This window comes from Festucalex cinctus, chromosome 6 (assembly GCF_051991245.1).
Source record: "Festucalex cinctus isolate MCC-2025b chromosome 6, RoL_Fcin_1.0, whole genome shotgun sequence".
Classification (NCBI taxonomy): domain Eukaryota; kingdom Metazoa; phylum Chordata; class Actinopteri; order Syngnathiformes; family Syngnathidae; genus Festucalex; species Festucalex cinctus.
In genome coordinates this window covers 15,680,720-15,704,883 of record NC_135416.1, presented here as the reverse complement: position 1 = coordinate 15,704,883, position 24,164 = coordinate 15,680,720, and the positions used below count along the sequence as shown (strand labels likewise).

The following is a 24,164-nucleotide window of genomic DNA, read 5'->3' as shown; positions in this document are numbered from 1 at the left end:
CAAATAATCAACTTTTTTTCTCATAAGTTTATGAGTTTTTTTCTCAGAATATGAACCACCTCTCTAAAAAACATATACATATTTGTTGTAAATTTGTGAGATTTTTTTCTTGCAAATTGGCCACTTTATAATGTTGCAAATATACCCCCCCACCCCCCAAAAATTTTAATTTTCTTGCAAATTTGCCACTTTATATTGTCGCAAGTACTCAACTTTTTTTTCCTCATAAATGCATGAGTTAAATCTCAGAATATGACCCACCTCTCTCTAAAAAATAGATATATTAATATGTGGCCCGAATACACCGTTGTACCCCACATGTACATAAATCAGTTAGGTTTTTATTTTTACATGCCATGTTGCATCTTTTCTAATTCTTATCTTTGAATTTTATGTTGTGTGCTTTCTAAGCACTGGAAAATGTGTCTGTCTGTGCCTTCATGAATCTTTAGTTGCTATATAAAAATCTCCTGGGTTATACTGGGAAGTGCTAGTAATCCTGTACATGTAAGTAGGCTGACAAAATAGTAGACCCACGTCTCAGATTAAATCCGTGTAAGAATGAAAACGACTCCCTCAGAAATCTTTTAGCACAGTATCTCAAAAACATTTCCAAGACATTCAATACAATGATTTGAAATGAAAGCATCTATTGCAACACTGAATATTTTTGCTTTCACGAAAGTTGGCTGCAGTGTTCCCCAATCTCCACACGCGTGCCAACAGCAGCAGCTCATAATGTAGCTGGCACAGAATGACCCCCACAGGCCTCCTCTGAAAATACTTTCGTCACAATGCGTGTCGGTCGAAATCCCCCCCGTCCCCGCACAAGCGGACCACTTGTGACTTTTCATCACACGGGCCCCCTTTGCCCGTGTGGCGGTTCATAACGGAGGCTCACCGCGTCACTCGCATAGGCTGCCGAGCACTTGCGGTGATGTTCAACTGGTGTACGTGTCTTATCACAGGGCCGGCGAGCGAGTCATGCGTCAGTCTCGGCTTGGCAGAAGTGAAGCGTGCCGCCTTATGTCACAGATTTAATTTGGAGCCTTGCTGCACCTCTTAAAGGTTTGTCTGCTTGTTCCATAGACTTGTAGCTATACAAGTGTGGCGGATTTCAATGTTGCCAGCTGAGCTATGCTGGAGAGCCGAAGTCAGCGGGACACGCAGCTGTCTGCGAAGCTACATCGTGTTTGGATGTCGGGGTGTGTTTGAAATATGTTTCCTTGGGCTCACTGGGGGGCTTTTCTGGGTTTGGACTGGAATTCTAACTCTAATTTGTTACTTCCTCCAGTGAAGCTGTGTGGGCTGGTTATTTTGTTGTGATTACACAGCTGTCTGAATGTTCTGCAAGGAAGGAAGAGCTCTCACAGATCCTGATAAAATAGGATTTTTGTGTCCATTAAATATTGACCTTTTAGTTGTTATTAATGGTGGCTGTGTGTCTCATTGCTTTAGTAGGAATTTGTTTTATGTAAGATATTGCTAGCGTCACTATTTGGCATATTTCATATTCACTACTTGTGTGTGTTATTTTTTTACAGATAACCGACCAAACCAAAGTGTTGAAAATGGCATGCTTTCTCATAATACAATGTTAATGGCTGAACAAACATACAACAAAAATAATGATTGTGGAAGTAAAAGAATTCTGCCTGATATCAGTGGCTTATTCCTACAAGTTATTTTTTGTGAGTGATAATTTGTTGACATGACTGAGCATCACAATGGGTGTAAGATGCATTGCAGATACTTTAAACAAGTCCACTATATTTATATAGTGGACTTGTCCATTATATTCCATAATGTAACAATGAATCATATCAACTACTTCAATCTGAATTTAGTTTAATTTTATCGGTAGTTAATTTTTGTGAAATCCAAACTACACTTGTCATATTTTATTTGCTGGGGGGGGGGGGGGGGGGGGGGGGTCATTAAAATTGGTCTGCTTTGAAGTTATGGCAAAATAGCAACTTTTTGACAATAGCGTTTTAACATGTCTGTGTTTGTGATGTTTGACTTTGTGTTGCAGTGCATCTAAAGGGCATGTTTGGGGAAGAAAAGTTTGATTTTCATCTTATACAATGGTGCTTAATTTCTCTCATTTTTATGTAATCCTGTTGCTAAACAAGCGATTTTGTTGGTGTACAGACTCTCCTCTGACATGACTGTCGGTCATATTTTGTAGATGTGATCATTTTAAATAACAGGGAAGTTAATGCCACAACATAATAATGATATTATTTTTGCCCAAGCATGAAGTAAAGTAATCGACTAGTAAAAAACTTAAATGGAACTTTGTGTATTCCAGAACGCTGGTGGACCTTGTTTGTATTTGTACAGATTAGAACATGTTCATGTTCTGGATTGAAATTGTGTTAACAACAAATGCAAATCCACTGTGTATTTTTATACAGCAGTATTAGCAGCACAAACCAACAAGGGTAACAACAAGACTTTACTATGGTCACTACGGTAATGCTTATCATGACTGCTACCATACGAGGGGTATTTTCACAGAACAATAAATGTGGAGCCACATTTTTATGTAACAATATTAACAGTGTCCTCCTAAAATGTGACAAAAATGCACCACACAACACATACAAAGTCCATGAATAACACCATAACACTAAAATCAAGAGCCGCTTTTGTTTTTTGCCTTTCTTTTTCTTCTTGGTCATAGACTCTTTTGTTGTCTCACTATAGGCATTTTCCAGCTTGTGGATTATAATTAGGATGTTGACATGCGTCAAGAGTTCGTCATAGACGGTTGAAACAGAGAATTTGATCACTTTTAAAAATAAAATGTTTTTAACTTCAGATAACTGGAAGTACTGTAACTTTTTTTTTTTTTTTTTTTAATAATTATTCTGTCAATTGTGCGGTTCAGCATGGTACTGGTCCGGCTCCGCAGCCCGGTATTTGGGCCTGTTTGAGTCTCACAAGTTAAGCTCTTGCATAAAGTGATTTCTTGTGTAATGTAACATTTTCTGAGATTTCAAAAGCATATTATTATTGAAAAATTTGGTTAAACTCAAAATTATTCTTTTTAAGGACTTTCAAATTTGTTGGTACACTATAGCTTTCTGCATATCAATATGGAACTAGATCGCTTGCAAACATAGAGTAGTGAGTATTCTTTCAAAATGTATACCTCCTTGCATGAGACTGCTAAACTTCCTATCAATAAATTGTTGTAATGTGACTTTTTCAGTGTTCCAAAGGATTCATGCTGGTCTATTAAGGACACTCTGTTGTGATGGAAGAGCGCAGCTCTTATATTTATAGCTTCAGAGTCATAGGCTGGGGTGGTGTAAGGGTATCTCTCTCCATCAGCATGCACGTTCACTTACGAGTGTTTATAGTCCACTCTGTGAATGGTAATTGTCTAAAATGTGTTTGTGTGATATTTCACATCTCAAAATCATCTTCAGGTAGCGTTAAACTGGAAAATGTCACTCGTCTTTGAATGAGAGTTTGTTTCAAAGTGTTTGCTTAAGTTTATGTTCACAATGATGATGGTCGATTTTTTTAATTTTTATTATTATTATTATTATTTTTTTTTTTTATTAATGTTATTTGCCTAAACCTCCTTTAGTTGGATTTGTAACAGTGAGGTCAAGATAGTGTTGCCCACAACTTAACAGATGATGTGATGAATAGTTGGGACGCCTAAGTTTAGACAGTATACGAAAGCATTTGTATGAAAACGAAATGACAAACCAGTCAAAATGGGTCATGGCAATCGTAGACTTGTTTCAAAGTGCTTCTTTCACAGCGCCATGTGTCGTTCGGGGCTGCTGTTGCATGCAGTAATTCTATACGAGATAAAGGAAGCTGGGATTGAACGACATGCCACCATGTTGACTGAATTGCTGGAGGGAAAAAAAATCCTTTAAAAAACGTTTGCTATTACTTTGTTTTAGGGTAACCAAACTTTTTTTTTGTACATACAGGTCCACTATTTTACATCCTTTTTGAGCATCCATTTTGTTTGTTTGTTTGTTTGTTTTTTTAATAAATTAATGAAAATGTCCAGTTTTCATTGTGTGAAAACTGGGTGGCAGAGTGGATTGGACTGGATTGCTATCACAAGACTGGTAGCCGGCGGACTTGTTGGTGGCCCATAAATTTAGCTCACTCTTAAAAAAAAAACAAAAAAACAAAAAAAAAACCTCACTGGTAGTACTCTGTGCTCCCAAACCAGAAATGTAATTTTGATGTAAATTAAAAAAAAAAAAAAAAAAGAAAGAAAAAAGGAAGATGATGTTCGATTACGGCCGCAAAAAAAGTTTGGGCTTAGAACATTGTTGTCATTATGTCTTCATTTGTCAAGTAAGACTTCAAAAGAGAATTATGTTTCTGTTTTGTTTTCTACCCATACATAGTGGGCATACGGTAAAATGGTTATATTGACATCTTTGAGTAAACTTTGAGTATCACTTCAGTATCTCGAGGCCGAACCGAGTGTCCTTTTTATTGTATTTATTTTTATTTTTATTTATTTATTTATTTTTAGCTCAAAATATGGTCACCCTAATTTAGTTGAAATGTGATGAATGTTCAGAAAGCTATGTCCAGCCCATGAAGATAATTTTTAATGTTATACACGTACTGGTCACAACTGTGGGTACATATGGTCAATGCTCTGTCCATTCAACGATATACAGAATCCAATAAAACTCAGCAGCATTCTGAAAAATTAGGTCAATTTTAATTGACAGATTTTAATTTAACACAGTGTCCAATGTTTTTCCAATTTACATGTTGTTTACCTTGCTGACAGTGTCAGTCAAATCTGAGGATTATTATCTTTGTGAAGGCAGAGTTTTTGTATTTGTATTGTGGAGGTGTACCTAATATTGTTGCGGTCAATACATGTATGGAACAGATTACCAGCAAATTTCCTTGAACAGCTGATGTGTTTATCCTACTTATCATTCATATATTAATAACAATAGACTATGTTTTAATGTGAGTTTTAACTCGATTCATGTAGAATAACTCGACTTGTGTTCCCTTTTACCTTCAGTGCGGTACCAGTAGACAGCGCAGACAAGAAGGGCCCGAAAGCAGGGCGCCAACTGCCTGACAATTTGCAATTGGGAGTCCAACTGCCGAACCAGCAGCTCCTCCTGACTCCAGCCAGCCTCCAGCTTGCTCATCTGCAGGCCCAACTTACCCTCCAACGCCTCAAGCTGGCTCAGGGCGGCAATACAGCCACCGCAGCCACTGTTCTCAATCAGGTTCTTTCCAATGTTGCTATGGCCCAGCCCCTCTTCAATCAACTGCGGAACCCGCAAGTTGGCTTGCCCACAGGAGTGCTTGGTTTTCCCACTTCAAATTCAGCATTGGGGGCAGGCGGATTAAACCCGAACCCAGTGAATGTGAGACTGAACCATCATGGTGGAGGGCCCAGAGCGGAGTTTGGTAAAAAGGCCGGGCCTACGTATCCATCTGATATCGACAGGCGTCTTCAGTACAACATGGGAGGGACATCTGCAACATCAGCCCCTGCTGCTGATGGACATTATTCCATGGTCAACGCTCAAGCAAAACAACTGAACAATGTTGGGTTCAAACAAGACTTCTTTGATATCTCCAGCCAACGAGCTGGATTCAGTGCTGGCGATCAGAACATGAATCTGTACAATTGCACTGGACAGACAGACAAATGGAACGGTCCAACGAATTCGAGTCATACTGTGAATGCATCGCTGGCCTCTGATGTCGCCACCGTTTGGACAGCAGCTGAGCAGGCAGTGCGATCCAGAAATGAATTGTACAACCCAGAGGAGCCCACTTCTGAGCTCAAGTTCAAGGCCAAGAGATTTATAACTGACGGCTTGCAGGGCTTTGGGACTTACCAATCCTTGCATGGAGGCGAGGAAATGGTATGTTCAGGTACCAAGACTCTTCAGCCTTACCAAGTTAATGACTACCACGCTGTCACACCCACTCAACTGCCACACCAGTGCAGCATCTGTGACAAGAAAGTCTACAACCTCAAGGTGAGTCAGTTGTTTGGTAAAATGCAGTGCATGTCACGCTAACATTAGTAAGGGACGTGGTAATGATCGTGTTGGGGGTGAAGTGCACCATACACTCCAAGACATTTTAATTGTGTTGAATTTGTACACAGGAGGGGAAGCTGCCGGTGTTAGATGTCAAGAGTTCATGCGTGTCAACTTGTGTATTTTCAGGACTGGGACCAGCACGTGAAGGGAAAACTACACCTGCAGAACCGAATGGCGTACAATAATGAAGGGTGAGTGAGTGTGGGTGCTCAAATCAACTGTGGATTTTTAAAGCAGCCCCATAATAACAAACAACAAATAGCCGAGCAGAGCCATGCAGTGACTTACTCTGGACTACATTGTCACTGATTTCTAAAAATAAATAAATATGATTGACACGTGTTGCTTTAGTGAATATTCATTTATTCTGGTCAGAAGAGATGTACCTGCTTGTCTTTGCAAAAATTTCATTTTGTTTGCTGCTACATACAGCTGTCTTGGTGTTTCCATGAATATGCGCACTGTTAAGATATGAGGGCGCTGGGCAAGGCAAAGACAGCTAAAATGAGCCATATGCTTGATTGTTCCAGCTCGGCAGTAGTGGCAGCCGGACCTGCTCACTGCACACTCGGTAGGCCCACTGATGGCGCTCTCAATGGAGGGGATTCAATGAGCTACACCGCTGCCAGTCAAGGTAAGTTATTACTTACACGCTTCACAAAAGTTGGCCTGTCAGTGTGCAATTTTTCAAATGATGGCTATATGTAAATGACAGTAATTGATGGAGCTGACTGAGTGAGGTAACACGTTATTATAAATAGATGCAGGGCATTGCCTGTCTAGAATTAAAAGGTCCAATCTCCTCTTGTTACATGCCTTATATATATTATATATATTATATATATTTATAATTACTCCGTGTGGTAAGACCAACATACTGTAAAAGCAACATTGATTAAAAAGTAATTGATATTAACTAATTCACTCCCAGCCATTTTCCACCAACAACAATTACCAGGGTAATTAAATTCCCCAGGGGGCATCCTAGTACTATCTCAGCAGCAGGGTCTTGCTGAACCAGGCAGGAACTTTGAGGGCTGCAATGACCACGGCTGATTTGGGGGTGTTGTTTTTACATCGGCTGGACTCAATCAAACTAATCTGAATTAATTACCGAGAACTCGAAGACGCTGTGGAAACACAATTCTAAATTCCCTGCTCAACTTTTACAACCAAGAACTCTCTTTACCCAGAACGCAAAGGTCTCGTTGGTGGAAAAACAGCTCATGTGAAAGCAAAAATAGTCGGTGGAGTCCATGCAGAAGATCGAAGTGCGTTTATAAGTAACTACAAGCAGACTTCCACTTGCGAATGATGTAAAGTTGGTTTTTGGTTTACTTGGAATCCGCCTTCCACCTCCGATTGTGAATCCGTGTGACAGCCAAATTCGTCCGGCCCCCCTACCCCCCACCACCACCCATAGTTGTGCAACACAGTCGGAGGAGTACTATTAAAAATATTTTTAAGGCGATAATGGTAATAATTCAATCGATGAATTGCTGTCCACAATGATTCAGAGGAGTTGATGCACACTGTTGTCATATTTATGAATGAAATACGATAACATCCACCAACTTGTGCCTTGATAAAATTCACCCAAATCATATTACACCTCCGGCACCACAACTTAGACCTGATTTCACCCGGTCTAAAGTCTACCATACTTTCTGTCACTAAATTGTCCGGAGCGCCCTGGCATGTAAAAGAAAATGTCCTCAGTCCACACAAAAATCTAGATGGCGCACTATACCTATGAAAATATAACCCTTAGTAGAAATATTCAATGGTATAATCTCAGTATTTGCGACAATTACTCACTTTACATATTGAAAATTGTTTCCACAGATGTTTCCTCAGGAGTCAACACTTCATACTTGTCAGCTGCAGCCATGAAGAATTACCCTTTGCCCAACACGGGATTTACGTCACACCAGCCAGAGTCAAAGGTCTGACAAATGTGTGCCCCCCCCCCCCCCCCCCCCATACACACACACACACACACATTAAAGTAGCCCAATAAATTAATATATGTTGCTGCTGGTTCCAACAAAGCAGCAGTTGTCATCCTCCAACAAACCACACTTATAAGCAGTCATAGCTAATTAAAATGTATTAATTTAGCTTGTCAACAATTACAGTATATTGAAGTATGCACATTTTTACATTTTATTTTTGAGAGAAATGAAATATTGAGGTAAAAATTACGTGCAGTATCCAATAATAATAATCATCATCATCATCATCATCATCATCATCATCATCATAATCATAATCATAATCCAAGGAAGCTAAACATTACTTCACTAAGTATAAGGAAAGGATTAATTGAAGACAACCAAAAAGTTGTCACATGCAGTGCTGTGGATATCACTCCTTCCACTGTAAAATGACTTTTCCATACATTTTCACATGTTCAATCACGTGTTCCTTTCATCAGCAAGCAGCAACCCACAGTGATGGGAAATCCACATGATTCACTGGTTGCTCATTGGAAGAGACATTTATTGTGTGAGTGTGAACATATTTATAGGCTATTCTAAATGAGCTAAAGTTAGCTTCTATAAACACACACCTGTCTGAGTAGAACAGGTGGAGTTTTACGATTTTAAAGCCATGTGGTTCAGTGTTTATGTGTCCAGAGTGAAAGGCAAAAAAGCCTTTTACATGACATTTTTCAAACAATGGAATAAAAGAAAATTGCAAAACAAACAAAAAAAATGTAAATGACCAATAAGAATGAAGGACTTGAAGAAACTATGTGCATGTGACAAGTCAGTTTTCATACTGGCATATACGCTATGTTTCTTTGAATTAAAGTTTCATGCTGAAATTGTCCCCCCTTCAACTAAGACGGTAGCGTCAAGGAATGAGAAACCAAACACAAAAACAAATAAACACAGGATTACAATGTATTATTGTTAGCAGTACAGGCCTAACAACCTCCTTGCAGCTGTGTCAAGCTACCACATCGAGTAGAGCTGAGTAAATTGATACCAGGGCATGTAAGGTCTGTGGAACGTTGGGAGGACCTCTGAAAGTAAGCGGGCCAACTCGTTGGACCGTCAAACATACATGTTGAATACACTGAATGTGCACGTGACGTGACTGAGAACATTCAGAATGCTAACTTGTGTGGTGAGAAAAAAAAACAACATTAAATTAAAAATTGTTTTCTTTCTGTTTCTTGCATCCAATGGAATCTCTATAACATGCAGTATGACAAATATCTTGAGAAGTGTTCTTTATATTAATACCACCCTGACCTAATTAAATGGAGCTAACACAATAAACATGGTCTGGAACAGGTTTCTAGTTGGAACATATTTGAACCAAATGGGATGTAGAAGAATTACCACTTTAGAGGGGAAGTCAACCCCAAAACAATTATTTACAATAATATGTTGTATGTGCCCGCACTAGTATGAACACAGCATTCTGATTATTATTGTGTTTGTGAAATATGAGTTAAGCAGCAAAATCCATACATTTCAGGGGGCGGCCATTTTGCCATTTGCTGTCAAGTGAAAATGACCAGTCATGGCACAGCTTCAGAAATCAGGTCGCGATTGCTTGAAACAGGAAGTCAACCCCTCAAATTTATTTATTTATTCATTTATTTTTTAGAATAATATGTTCTATGCAGCCCCAGTGGTCTAAATATAGTATTCTGGATAATATTGCGTTAGTGGAATATGAGTTAATCAGCTAAATCCAGCCATTTTTATCCATCTCAGGGGACGGCCATTTTGCCACTTGTTGTCGACTGAAGATGACATCATTGTTGCTCAGGTCTCAGGTCCCAACCAATCATAGCTTAGCTTCAGAAAATAGGTGAGCTGTGATTGGTTATTGCCTGAGTCCTGAGCAACTGTGATGTCATCTTCAGTCGACAGCAAGTGGAAAAATGGCCGTCCCCTCAGATGGATAAAAATGGCTGGATTTTGCTTCATAACTCATATCCCACAAATATAATATTAATCAGAATGTCATGTTTAGACTAGTGAGGTTACAAATAACATATTATTGTCAAGAAATGTTTAAGATTGACTTCCACTTTAACTTGGTAACAAGTAACAAATGCCTATGTTGATGCTATTTTCGGCTGTCCTCATTTTTGTATGTTTTTTTTTAATCCAAAGTGTTTCTGAAATCACTGACATGTACTGCCATTTTGTGATCTCAGTTCCCATTCATCTCCTGAGTCACCCTCAGTGGTCATCTCAGCGCAAAACCGCCTGAGCGTTCACAAGCACATGACATTTGCAGGTCAAACACCAGTAAAATGCAGAGAGCACCGCCCAAGACTTTTCTTCTCTCGAACATTCAGAGAACATTAACAACCTATAATGGGATCTGTTTATTGAGCCCAGCGTATATTGACCTTTGTGTGCTCTGTTGGTGGCAGTGGTACTGGCATAGAGCTGTTAATAGAATTATCGCTCTTGTACCGCTCAAACTGCCAAAGTCAACTTGCTGGCCTGCAACTATGAAGTGCAGACTGTTGCGGTTATTTTAAACAAGGTTCAAACATTTAGGTGAGCTGCACATTTCCAAAAAATATTTATTTATTTAGTTATTTATTTCCTGTGTACATTATTATTTATTTATTTATTTATTATAGTTTTTAGTCAGACTGTGAAGTGATTGTTAGTATTTAGACTTTCACTGATTAAATGACCTGGTTTACTGTTGGTGGAAGGCCAAATTCAGACTTTCACCCGTCATCCACATGGAACTGTCCGTCAGGAGGCAGGCTGGCGAGGAAGGGCCCCCGAAATATTGCAGTTGCAGCACAATGCTTGCAGAAATTAGACTCGGCGATGAATTTGCAAATGCTTTCTGCAACTGTGGTAAAGAAGAATTTCTGTTTGGTAGTTCATTAAGCAGCAATTCATGAAATGTGAGCATGTTGAGCACTGCAATAAAAATGGTGCCAAATATATAACACCCCATAGCAGGTAGATATTACATCTGCTGCTATGTTTATGTGTCTCAGTATTAAAAGGGATGTTGAAAATGCAATTAAATGTGGGCCAGAATACTTTGCCGTATCAAATGGTTGAAACATTTCTTGGCAGTAAGCTGACAAGTGTGTCATTCTAAATGTGAAAACTTTAATTATATTGCCACAATTTGAGAATTGCTATTAATAGGGCCAGCTGGATCAAAGACATGCTGTGTGATAGTGTTGCATTGACGATGGGAAGAATGTGGCAACCTCTACCACAATACTACAGACATAGATTTTACTGACGTGTCATTGAATAATATAATTCATCATACATCTGTCATTATTATGAATCCTATATATTTTTTTAAGGGTGGGGTGATTGACATGGACTAATCGCATGGTTGCACGTATAAGGACAGTTTGGAACACCTGCTTAAGTTACCAATTATGGTAACTTCACACTCTCTGGAGGCCCTTGGGGAAATTCTCATTTCACTCTGAAGAGAAATGTCAGAGTCAGGCTGCTGGGTAACTATGTCACACCCCCGAGCAGTTGGGGTTTCATGACCTTGCTCAAGGGCGCCATGTCCCAATTGCCAAGTCAAAAACGAAACTACTGCTGCCAATTTTTTTTCCCAATGATGTTAATAATTTTCTTGTTGTATTTTCAGCCGTTTCCCCCAAGAAAAGCCACCACGGGACGTGTTGTTCACATCTGCAATCTCCCTGAAGGCAGTTGTACCGAAAATGATGTCATCAATCTGGGACTGCCCTTTGGCAAAGTTACCAATTACATCCTGATGCGCTCAACCCATCAGGTATAACTGCAGAATATTTGTTGTCACTGATACTTTTTTATCATTACATATAAACGTATTTTATACCAGATTGGAGTTTTTCAGTGAAAATTTGTGAGGTCCACTAAAATCCATGTGCACCAAATTTGGTTCACTGGGGCATAGTCATAAAGGAACACAAAAGCTCCAAAAGGAACGATTTAAAGAAATTAAATTCAGGTCAAATGAAGGTCTAGTCCTATGACTGACTGATTAAGCAGTATATTTTCATTTTTTAATGTACTATATATTTTTATACTGAACAAAAATGTAAATGCACCCATTTTTTAGCTCCCATTTTTTCATGACTTAATATTACTCTGAAATATTTATTAGAAATCTGTCGACATCTGTGCGACTGTTTGGTGGTGGTGGTCGGAGATGCACACTGGCACAGGGCACCTGTGGCGTAAGTAGTTTACTGCCACCAGAGCGTGAGTGTATGATTAATGTATCAGTTTTGAAGCATCTTTGAGTGTCCGCAAAAGCGCTACACAGTAAATCTTCTGCATTATTTTTATGACTGTAATTTATTGGCTGTAGAAGTGGTACTCAGGTTCCGATGTTGAAAGTCAAAACTGCTTTGATTTCACCAATTTAAAATGCAAGCTTCTATGTTAATATTAATTAAATATTTAATCGTATTATGAAAAGTAATACAACTGTTAAGTGAATTGTTTGTATGTTTGCATTTGAATGTTTTATGAAAAATAATAACTGTTGAGCAGGGTTATTATTGTTTTGGAATTTTCATTTTCGTTAGTTTTTATTTTATTTTGAGTTTTGTTATTTTAAATTTTGTTTTGTAGTTTTCAAGGCAGTTCTGTTTTTATTAGTTTTAGTTATTCTAAAAAATGCTTTGTTTTAGTTAGTTTCAGTATTACTTTTAGTTTAAAAAAAATGCATACTTGTGTGTAATATTTAATAAACATCATGGTAAAATGAAAGCAGGAGCGCATTTCTTACCTAGCGTTGCATTTCAGCTGAGTTAAATGAAAAGGCATTGGAGCTAAAAGTCAAGGACACAAAATTGTCACCTAGGAGTGATGTCATCTGAAGTGGCTTTTCTATTGGCTGCTGCTAGATGAGTCACTACTGTGTGACACACTTTAAACGTCCTTTTTATGGTTAATGCCGAAATAAATACACTTGGAATCACATTTAAAATCAGCCCCAAAGGCTTCTGATTTAAACTAATTACCAAAGACCAACACGAGAGACATTTTCGCTAAAATTGCAGTTAGTTTTAGTTAGTTTTGTAAACGTAAAATGTAATTTTTTAGTTTTCGTATTTTAAAAAGCATTTTCGTTTTTATTTTATTTCAAATTTTGAATTTTAGTTTTAGTTATGTTGTTAGTTTTAGTTAAAACAAAAAACTAAAACAACCTTGCTGTTGTTTTTATGCTCTGTCCAATCAGGCCTTTCTGGAGATGGCCTACATCGAGGCAGCTCAAGCCATGGTTCAGTATTACCAACTGACTCCAGCCATGATAAACAATCAAAAACTTCTGATTCGAATGTCGAAAAGGTACCAGGAGCTACAACTAAAGGTAATAATCATGGATGCGTTGTGTTCAGTGTTACAAGAAAAAAAATGGCAATTCCTAAATAAAAATGTCTTAATTGTTTTTTTGTTTTTGTTTTTTTTTAATAGAAACCGGGTAAAGATGTTCAGGCAATTATCCAAGATATCGCTTCTCATTGGGAAAGAGATGAAATAAAAGAACTTGACCAGTAAGGACGTGTGTCATCTTTCTGCAACATGGAAAACAACATTGATTGTCGAAATGTAACTTCATCCCAAACAGCAACCCTGTATGGCTAAAAGTTCACTTGTAAATGACAGTAGCAAAGTTATACATACAGAATAGGGCTGCACAATATATCGAAAAATGTGTATGGAGAGAGAGAGAGAGATTTCTATGTTGGTGGTAAATCGGGTGCAAATTTGCTTCAAGCTGTCAGTTTTGTGGGCGTGTTTGCGCCGGTAGATGATTAGAGCAATATCCTTAGTGAATAGGTGGGTAACTGGACGCAGACTGCGGGTGCAGTTGTGGTGCAATATTTCGCGCTATTACCGGACGCAGTGCATTCTTAGTGAATATACCCCACAGTGTACTAAACAAGTTAACTAAAATGTGCACTGCCATCCAGTAGTTGAACATTATCAAGAGGTAATTACAATGAATTAAGAATACACTGAGTTTGGTTATTTTGCCGCATGAAAAAAATGTACGATAATTCTTTCATTTGATAATAAAAATGTCATTTCCTTAGGTACGTGTTAAATATCGCGATAATATCGATATCGCTACTATATCGCATATCGCATGTTTTTCCTATATCGTGCAGCCCTAATAGGCCGCTACAGAATGTCAACACAGTTTCACACTATTTATTCTGTCACCTTCCTGCAGCTACCTGCCAGACAGAGCCCGCTCCCGCAGCCCCGTCAGAAGCTCCTTGAGCCCTCACTCACACAGTCCCAGCTTCACAACGTGTAGCTCAGCCCACAGCCCTCAGACGGCACCCTGCAGGGCTCCGGAGAGAGGGACAAATGGCCTGGGCCCCCGCCGAGGTTCTTGGGACTGGTCTTCGCACTACCGACGAGGTGAGGAGGACAAGGAGATGGACGAACTCCCCAGACGGAATGGCTGCAGCGCTGACGGCGACCGCCCCAGCGAACGGAGGAAAGCCTACGGGAAACCCTCGGATTATGCCGTCTCCAGGTCTGCAGACGAGCGGAGATTAGAGAAGGGAAACAGAGACTTCATTCGAAGCAGCCCTCAAGGCAAGTCCTTCAACTCCTACCGGAACATGGAGGAAAACTTCTACAAGAAGTCGGACAAGGCAGTCAGAGCTCTATACCAAAGACACGATAGCAAGTCAAGGCGGAGGAATGGCAGCGACCACAGCAGGCATTCGAGGCATTTGGACAGTAGGATGACTGATGAGCCACTTTGCAGAAGTCCAGAAGATAAGAAGATGTGTTCACCCAGCAGGGGGAGAAGTAGGAAGGCAAACAAGAGGTGCACCACGACAGAGAAACATGACAGCCCCACTACAAATACCGTGAGTAACAAATACATCTAGATTACATTGATCCACAGTATATCTTGGGGAATAAATTCCCAACCTGCAATAAGTGAACATCTGTGGTATAGACGGACCATATTAAAAATAATAATAATAATAAAAAACATGTAAAATAAATAACGTGTTTTCAGCATTTCAGCAGTAAAAAGTTCGCATTTTGTCCGGAATTAATTTGATAACTTCATTATTTTTCATGTAGAATTAATACCTTTAACTAATTTGTTCCCAAAAACGTATAAATGTTTTCTATTTTAAATGTCCCAAAAAAGTATTTATGCATTTTATATATATATATATTTTTTTTTTTTTTTTTGCTAGAGCATACAGAAGGCTTTAATGCAGCATTTGAACCGCAGAGAACGGGTGAAGCAGTGGTAGTAATTACAAAAACGGCCAGCAGGTGGCAGCAGAGTATAAGAGATCAACCATGGCCATGTTGAAAACGGGGTGATTTCCCCACAATTCTCAACAGATTTGTGGATAATGATGAAACTTAGCTATATTATAATGCCAATTGCTGCAAAATAGAAACAGGTAAAAATATACTTTTTTTTTCCTGATGAAAGAAGAGACTCTAATCTTTCTATTGATAGGTTCCCTGTTTTTATAGCAATAGAACACATTCTGTGCACCTTGCAAAATCAGTCAAAATCCAGTAAAACAGCCGGAGCAAAGGCGGTTGCTTCAGTGAAAATGGCTGGGAGTGGAAAGTGGAAAAAAAGGTTAAACTAATAGAAATATGGCTGCATAATAATTCACAAAATTGAGTTAAAATTAAAAAGACGTACTGTACTGTAAACAAAAAAAATAAAAAATAAATAAAAACATTTGTGACATTGATTTGTGTTGAGGTCAATTTTCTGCCTCTAGATGGCATAATTGCATTTGTAAGACATTGGTGTCAGCTCCGTGTATTTTTCTTTTCATATTAAGAGCTATCTTATCTTTAAAATGAAGTAACTTGTAAAATATTGCACATTTTTTAAATTGACCCCAGTCTCCACAAATATATGCATTATTATTCTGTCTGCTGCATTGCCACTGGAATTCCCCCAGTACAGGCTTTCCAAGTAAGGGGCAGTCATTAACAGTAAGTTAAAAAAAAATAGTGGCATGAAAGGAACATTATATTAACTCAATAATTTAACACAAATAGGTTTTTAATACTTGCAGAAAATAGCCAAACTCCGCCTCTCTCTCTCTTGGGCCAACGCGGAGACGCTTATGCATGCTTTTATCATTAACAGAGTTGCATATTTTGTATGAAAAAGTGTTCACTTTCCTTTTTAGGGTGGCCAATCTAAAGAAGAAGTCTCACCTCAGGGTGGCAACAAGCCAAAAGATGCAACTAAATGTTTGAAGCACAAGGACATTGTAAGTAATAAGAAGACAAACAAGCAGGCAACAATCTGTAAACAAGTCGTGTATTAAAAAACTTTTTCTTGATTACTTTGCAAGGAGAAGGGGATGGAAAGTGGAGAAAACACTGATGACGACTGTTGTTATCCCAAGGACATGGAGGATTTTCTTACAGTTGATGAAGTAGGAGAAGACGATTTCATTATCGAGCCGGACCTTCCCGAGCTGGAGGAGGATGTGACTTGTCCACAAGAGTCTGCTGAGGAACAAACAAAAACAACGGAGGAGATTTTACCGTCACCTTCACTCTCTTTGGAGAAGCAGGAGACATCTGTTAACAAACCCGTCGAGGAGCAAACATGTGAGGGCAGTGAACTCCAAGAAGAAACTTCTGGAACTGAGAAAGCCATTTTAACTGAGACAAATGTGGAAGAACAAATAAAGAGTCCTGTGACTTCTGAGCCACCAATTACGAACCTAAGTGAATTTACCAATGAGGAATTTAAGGCGGCGCTGGACGAGACGAGTACAGAAGTTCCTGACAGCGGGCCCTCAGAAGAAGAGCCAGTCAAGAATCACATACAAATATCAGAGGACAGCAAGGTCCAGGATGTAGTACAGGTCACCGAAGCCAGCTCTAATGGGACTCAACACAAGGACAACATTCTTAAAAAAGGTACTTTACACCACTTATATTTTCATTTCCACTAAATACTTTCCCCTGATCATTATAGAGGAATAAAACTGCCAAAATTAAAAATAAAATTACAATTAAAAATTAAAAATTGTTGAGCACCTCAAGTCTTATAAGACTTATATATTTATTTTTGTATTTATTTCTTCATTTATTTTTTAGATTTGTTTTTATTTTTAATCTCGTTTTTTATTTTTGTATTTATTTTTACATTTATTTATTTATACATTCATTCATTTATTTATTTATTTTTATTTGAATTTATATATTTATGTTTTTTTAATTTTTTAATTATATTTTTTATATCTGTTTTATTTTCACTTTTATTCATTTATTTATTTTTTAGTTAGTCATTTATTTATTATTAATTTTGGACAGGTTTGGTCCTCCATAGATCACACACTGGAAATTTGTTTTCAATTTTCAACCAATCATTAATTATATCCTTTGAAGAATACCAACCTATAGACACAAATTTACATACAAAGGAAAAGTTATCACCACAAATTAATTAATTTGTTTGTTTGTTTATTTATTTATTTTTAGATATTGAAGCACCTTCCTCATCTATTGAGCAGGAGAAAGTTGTCATTGAACACATCATCCCTTTAGGTAAGATGGATACATTTTTTCTGTTGTAGTGAGATGGGAATGAAATAAACCATTTAGGTTTTCCAGTGGTACTCAAAATAGAAAATGGTCATTTATCCATTTTATAGTTCATCATTCTCACAGCCTTAAGATGTCAGATGTTAGCATCTGCTGCCTTAGTGTGAACGTTAAAGCGTTATCGTGTACACTGCTAATAACGGCACTGACAACCTGTTGCATTAGCACTCTAATTGACGGGAATTGGCCGGCCACTTGCTGACCTATTTCCGTGATCTGTTTGTGAACTGCACCCCTGAGAGATGAGTATTTATATTATTATTAGCACGGGAATGGCGCGGCCCAGCACATGTAACATGCCGATGCATGGGGACTTACATAAGCCGCCGCTGCGTGGCAACAATAGATCACAGACACGAGAGCTGTCTGCCATGAGTAATGGGGTTATTTTGGTTGCGCGATGCCTCGACAATCTGTGTTTTTATCCAGAAACTAACTCAGCATAACTGAAATCAACTGGGGGTTCAAAGCAAAGGTAACGTAGCATGTCACCGTCGGAGGTTTGTTGTTTGTCTCCAACATGTAGGTTTAGAATTCATTCCCACACGAACTTAACGTATATTTAAAAAGTAGGGTAGCCTTTTCGCTGTCTAAATTGTCCATAGGCTTTAATGTGAGTTGGAATGGTTGCTGTCCAGAATGTCTCATTCATGTTTAGCTCATTCCCAAACTGAATGAGGAGGACAAGAGAAAATGGGTGGAGGATTGGATATGCCAGCTTCATCCGCCATTCCAAACAGATGCACGATTCTAAATTGTCCTGGGTGTGAATGTGAGTGTGAATTCTTATGTGCCCTGTGGCCGAGTGGCAACCAGTCCAGGATGTCTGGCTCACCTGTCACCCCGAACACAGGATAAGCAAAAAAAAAATAAAAAATAAAAACTCAAAATGTGCCTGTTGAATGTAGCTAGTTAGTATATCCTGGAAAATGTTATTTATGTTAGTTCAGTTAAAAAAGAAAAAAAAGAAGCCCAAATCTCAATAAATTAGAATATTACAATATTAAATAAAAGTTTAAGTACATCATTAAATTATATATTAATTAGTGCTGTCAAGGTTAAAGTGTTAGCTAAATAATTAATCACAAAACATTAACGCATCAGGTATTAACACAGATTAATCACACTATTAATTTTGACTGCAGATGACAACAGATGGTTACATTAAAAGGTAGCACAGGTTGTGTTTGAGCAATAAACATAACTAAATGCATTAAAATAAAGCATTTAACAAATGTTTGCGTATTGCATTCAGAATATTTGTTTGTTAAAGTATTTTTCCCAAAATATGTTGAAGATGTCCTCATAACATTAAATGTTGAAATAATTAAAACAAAATAGGTGCTCTTTAAATTTGGCAGGCAAAAAAATATTGATTAAAAAAAGGCTTTTTAAATGAATGATTAATTCTGATTAATCAAAATTATAGAATGTGATTAATCTGATTAACAAATTAAATCATTTGACAGCTTTAATATTAATGTTATTTTTAATATAGAAAGTAGCCATAAATTGACCTTCCTAAAAACTTTTTCCGGTGTGTAGTTTTGCTTTTTGAATTGAACTAAAAATAAATTAACGTTGCTACAATATTATTATTTATTGGGAAACACCCATGAAGGAGTAAAGAGGTACTTATATTTGCTTTGTTTGCATTTTGAAAATAAATCTTTCCGCAATCTAGTTAACACCAAGACATGTTTAAGACGTGAACCTTCTGCACATATTGTTCATTGCTTTGCAGGAGTGGAGTTCATTGAGCCAAGGACCGGTTTCTACTGTAAACTTTGTGAGCTGTTCTACACCAGCGAGGAAACTGCAAAGTTGAGTCACTGTCGCAGCATTGTGCACTACAGGAACCTCCAGGTGTGTGCCGTCAATGTCAAATCAGCCAGACAAATGCCATTATGCTGGATACCGTTACAGCCATATGTGGCTGCATCTTTTAGTCATTGATTCAGTCATTTCATAATAATTCATAAAATTAAGTTAAAATTCAAAAGATGTATAGTACTGCAAAAAAACAAGTGTGATATTGATTTGTGTTGAAGTCATTTTTTCTGCCACTAGATGGCATATTTGCATTTGTAAGACGTTGGTGACAGCTCAGTGCATTTTTCTTTTTATGAAGAGCAATCTAATCTTGAACAAAAAGTAACTAAATTCTGCACATTTTTAAAATTGCAAAATACAACCTGACCCGGTGTCCACAAATATATGCATTATTATTAAATGTATTACTGCTAAATCTTGACATAGACGTGTCTGCTCCGTTGCGACTGTAATTCCCCCAGTACAGGCTTTCCAAGTAGGGGGTGGTCATTAACTCATTCAATCCCAAAAACGGGTAAAAATGTTTTTTAACACTTTGTCCTTCCCTCCCAAAAACGTGTTTACACGTTTTACGGTTTTTTTTGTTTGTTTGTTTGTTTGTTTTTAAATGCAAGAGCATGCAGAAGGCTTTTGCAGCTTCTGACATGAAGAGGTGGCTTAATGTAATGGTAGTCATTGCGGCCAGCAGGTGGCAACAGAGTATAAGAGATCACCCAGGGCCATGTTGCAGCAAGCTCTTTTTGTCAGTGTTTTACCAGGAATGTGAATATGGACGAAACTTAGCTTTAATCTAATGCTAATTGCTGCAAAATGGAAACGGATACAAATACACCTTTTTTCCTGATGAAAACAGAGACACTAAAATTTCTTTTGGTGTGTTCCACGTTTTTATAGCAATAGAACAGAATATTCTGTGGGCTTTGCAAAATCAGTCAAACTCTAACAAAACAACCGGAAGCAAAGGTGGTTGCTTCAGTGAAAATGGCTGGGAGTGAATGAGTTAATCACGCATTAAAACAATTTGTGGCATTAAAGGAAGTTTAAATTAACTCAAAATTAACACACTAATTTGGACACCCCTAATAGAAACACAAATATTTCTTGTTCTCTTGATCCGTAACCGATGTCTGTTACATTATCGTCCATTCAGCAGCAAGCCATGTCACATTTCTCTGCTGGCTGGCAGCACAGCTGACGCAAGTCAGAGGAGAAATGATTCCCGAGCATTCAATGTGCGACATTCCGGGAAGAAAAATGTTCTTCACACTTGTGCTGTCTGTCAAAGTTGCATGTGGTTCTGATGTTATGTGTATAGATATTTAATAGTTTACATTTATTCAAATATTGTTACACATGAGTTGAAATGAGCTTTCATAGCAGGGTTATTATATTATTTCTGTTTTATATAAGAAGTCTAGTATATTAACTCATTCACTGCCATTGACGGCAAAAGACGGCAAATTATGCATTTTTGCTGGGCTGGCAGTGAAACGTGTTAAAATAATAATAAAATATTTCATATATTCTGCCTTTATATGAATTTAACTGCTTTTTTTTTACTACCATACCATCTGCCCTATTTGCCCCCAATGTGTTGAAAAATGTTGGGAGTATATATATATATATATATATATATATATATATATATCTCCATCCATCCATCCATCCATTTTCTTGACCGCTTACTCCTCACAAGGGTCGCGGGGGCTGCTGGCGCCTATCTCAGCTGGCTCTGGGCAGTAGGCGGGGGACACCCTGGATCGGTTGCCAACCAATCGCAGGGCACACAGAGACAAACAACCATCCACACTAACAAGCACACCTAGGGACAATTCGGAGCTCCCAATTAACCTGCCATGCATGTCTTTGGAATGTGGGAGGAGACCGGAGTACCCGGAGAAGACCCACGCGGGCACGGGGAGAACATGCAAACTCCACCCAGGAAGGTCCGAGCCTGGACTCGAACCGGAGACCTCAGAACTGGGAGGCGGACGTGCTAACCAGTCACCCACCGTGCCGCCCTATATATACTGTATATATTATCTGTAATTTTTCTGTGTATCTTTCTCTTCCGCTCATGCAGAAATACCTGTCCAAGCTGGCACACGAGAGCCTAAACCTTGCTGAATTTTCAACACAGTGACAAGCGGCGCCAGTGGAATTCATGGAGGCATAAAAATATGGATACTTGCGCATGTGGGCTACTGGAAAAATGGTTGGATAATTGGATGTGAATGATAATTGCGTTCAACTTTGTACATACTCGAATGTATAGCAAGAGTATTTATTAGTTTTATTCTTGTACTTACAAAGCTTTGTATTATTTAATGTTGATGTTGACACACTTTACAAAAAGTTAATTTGCTTTCCGGGCAAACTCTGACTTCCACTTTGGACTATAAATTCTATTATTACAGAGATTCTATTGTTACAAGTCCATAGTGACTTAAATGCCAATGAACGGTTTTACTCAGTTAAAACTGAGGCAGATTCTCAGGTTAATTGTAATTTGTTGAGTTTTCAACTCAGTGTGTATGTGTATAGAGTATAGACCCTTCCAGTGTGACGTCACGTTGAAGTGCACCCCTAGCGGTGGGGGGCAGCGCATCAATGCGAGTGAATTAGAAAACAATCAGTGTGAGCTAGAAAATAGGTCAAACAGTTGATAAATCAGCGACCAATGCTATGGTGAACTTGTGCGCGGCCAACGGAAGCTCGAATGGCTCAAAGAGAGATGAGAGCATTCTTTCGGCTGCCGGTAGCGATTCTAAACCCCCCGAAAACAGTGAGGAGTAAACGACTAGCACGGTGGCTAGCGTGAAACTACGACACAACTTTTTTTTTTTGTAGCTAGTGGCTTCAAACGACTGGTTTCAATGATTCGCAGTAATGTAGTGTCCTACTCGGGACGTTTTTTGTGACACTTGACATATTTTCCACCTTTTAACGAAAACGCTCGCCGAAAATCAAGCTCTCTACATACATTTATTATGGCATGTTTGCCCTCCGTGAGGCGCCGCAGGTGCGAAGCAGTGACGTCAGCTGGAAGGGTCTATTATTTGCAATTTGCTGATATCTGGAGTCTGTAAAGCTTTTCTTTAACTCTTGTTTTGTGTGCACTACAATTGTCTTTCAGGTCAAATTCATGTGTATAACGATGCAATGGCTTTATCTGCTGTGTAGCCTATAAACGTCACTTAAAAAGATAACCCTCTCGGTACCAGCTTTATTGGCATAATTTATTGCCTCAAGATTTTAAATGTTAAACTGGACCATGTACAGTTGTTAAATTTCCAACATACAATATAGAACTATTGCTTGTTTCAAAGCCATATTTCTTTTGTACATTATGAGCCTTATTCTTGATGTTTTTTGTTTTTTTTCTCCAGTATAATTTTCATGTGAATAAATACTTGATTGAGGTTTTTTCCCCCCTTCTTTTTATTTCATTAGTATTTTATTAACGTACAAATCCGTTATTTACTGATTATTAGGCTTGGATACCTTATGTCAAATGTCATACAGAGACAGAGTTACATACTGTACATGACGCTATTCGTCAGCGTCTTCTATTTTTAAAGCCTGCTGCCTGCTCATGACTGGACGGTATTGTTGTAAAACAGCGCCCCCACGTGTTAAGGTAAAATAGTTCAAGTTTGGGTAGGAACTCATTTGGGATACAGATTACAGTACACGACTGTCTTGAAGTCGAAGACAAATTTAACCATCATTTTCATCAATATAATGTTAACAGCTCCAGCAAACGGCCCAAATTTTGTATTTGCGTTCCCCCTTTCGCCTTGTTTTTCCCCCATTGCTTGTGTGTGAAAGCCTGTTTGTGGCCTTTCAGCGGTAAATATAAGTCAGGTAAATGTAATGTGTTAGATGTTTGTCGATATATGCTGGGGGAAAAAGTAGTGCTGTTCCGATACCGTTTTTTGGCCCCCGATACTGATTCCGATACCCAGCTTTGCAGTATCGGCCGATACCATGCCGATACTTAAGGTTTTTTTTCCTCAACATGAAAAAGCTGTCCTGCTATTAGTTCAGAGCATTCAAGGGCCAATAGGATATCTTAGATCGGCATGCAGTGAACATGTCACATATCAGTGAATGTTGTGCACGACCAAGACACAAGATGCTGCATCCAAAATCCTATATTAGCGTTGGAATTAATGGTATCGGCATGTTACTTGTGAGTACACAACGATACCACTGTTTTAATGCAGTATTGGCGCCTCTGCCGATACCAGTATTGGTCTCGGAACAACACTTAAAAAAAAAAAAAAAAGTCTGACTTGACATCCAGTTGGCATGGTGAGTATTAAAAGTATTTATTTATTTTTTTTTAAAGAAAAAGCGTTAAAGACATTTAAAACCAAAGTATAGAAATAAAAAGTAGCTTACTAAAATTAATAAAAGACCATACAATGCAAGTACAAGACTTTGGAGAACATGGTTTTTAAAATGCTTTGAAAGAACTTAATCATATGTATGGGAAAAGTGTATCGTTTTAAATCTGGATTTAAAGGTATTTACACTTGGGCTGACTTCACTTCTATTGGCAGTTAATTCAATTTATTGTGCAGCATAACAGTTAAATGCTGTTTCACCATGTTTGCTTAGGAAAAACTACAATTTC

The 24,164-nt window shown here is 38.2% G+C and overlaps 1 protein-coding gene across 3 annotated transcripts; it reads left to right on the top strand.

The window, feature by feature from the left end:
* Positions 1–896: 896 nt before the first annotated feature.
* Positions 897–22,944, top strand: rbm20 (RNA binding motif protein 20). 3 transcript variants are annotated; one of them, XM_077523549.1, is made up of 14 exons: positions 897–1,068; positions 5,039–6,017; positions 6,210–6,274; positions 6,614–6,717; positions 7,929–8,029; positions 11,706–11,852; positions 13,290–13,421; positions 13,526–13,605; positions 14,289–14,943; positions 16,258–16,341; positions 16,426–17,002; positions 17,567–17,632; positions 19,434–19,555; positions 21,606–22,944. In XM_077523549.1, exons 2-14 carry the CDS (start codon positions 5,271–5,273, stop codon positions 21,663–21,665), a joined length of 2,940 nt encoding a protein of 979 aa, XP_077379675.1. In that variant the 5' UTR covers positions 897–1,068; positions 5,039–5,270; the 3' UTR covers positions 21,666–22,944. The 3 variants fall into 3 exon arrangements, with proteins under 3 accessions (XP_077379675.1, XP_077379674.1, XP_077379673.1); XM_077523548.1 differs by lacking the exon at positions 897–1,068 and adding an exon at positions 1,146–1,205 and having other exon boundaries at positions 16,429–17,002; XM_077523547.1 differs by lacking the exon at positions 897–1,068 and adding an exon at positions 1,146–1,205.
* The last annotated feature ends 1,220 nt before the right edge of the window (positions 22,945–24,164 follow it).

Excerpts from the sequence above, each read along its gene's own strand:
- rbm20 (XM_077523547.1), top strand. Across the intron at positions 11,853-13,289 it reads TGATGCGCTCAACCCATCAG|GCCTTTCTGGAGATGGCCTA; the intron begins GTATAACTGCAG and ends CTGTCCAATCAG. Across the intron at positions 19,556-21,605 it reads TGCACTACAGGAACCTCCAG|AAATACCTGTCCAAGCTGGC; the intron begins GTGTGTGCCGTC and ends CCGCTCATGCAG.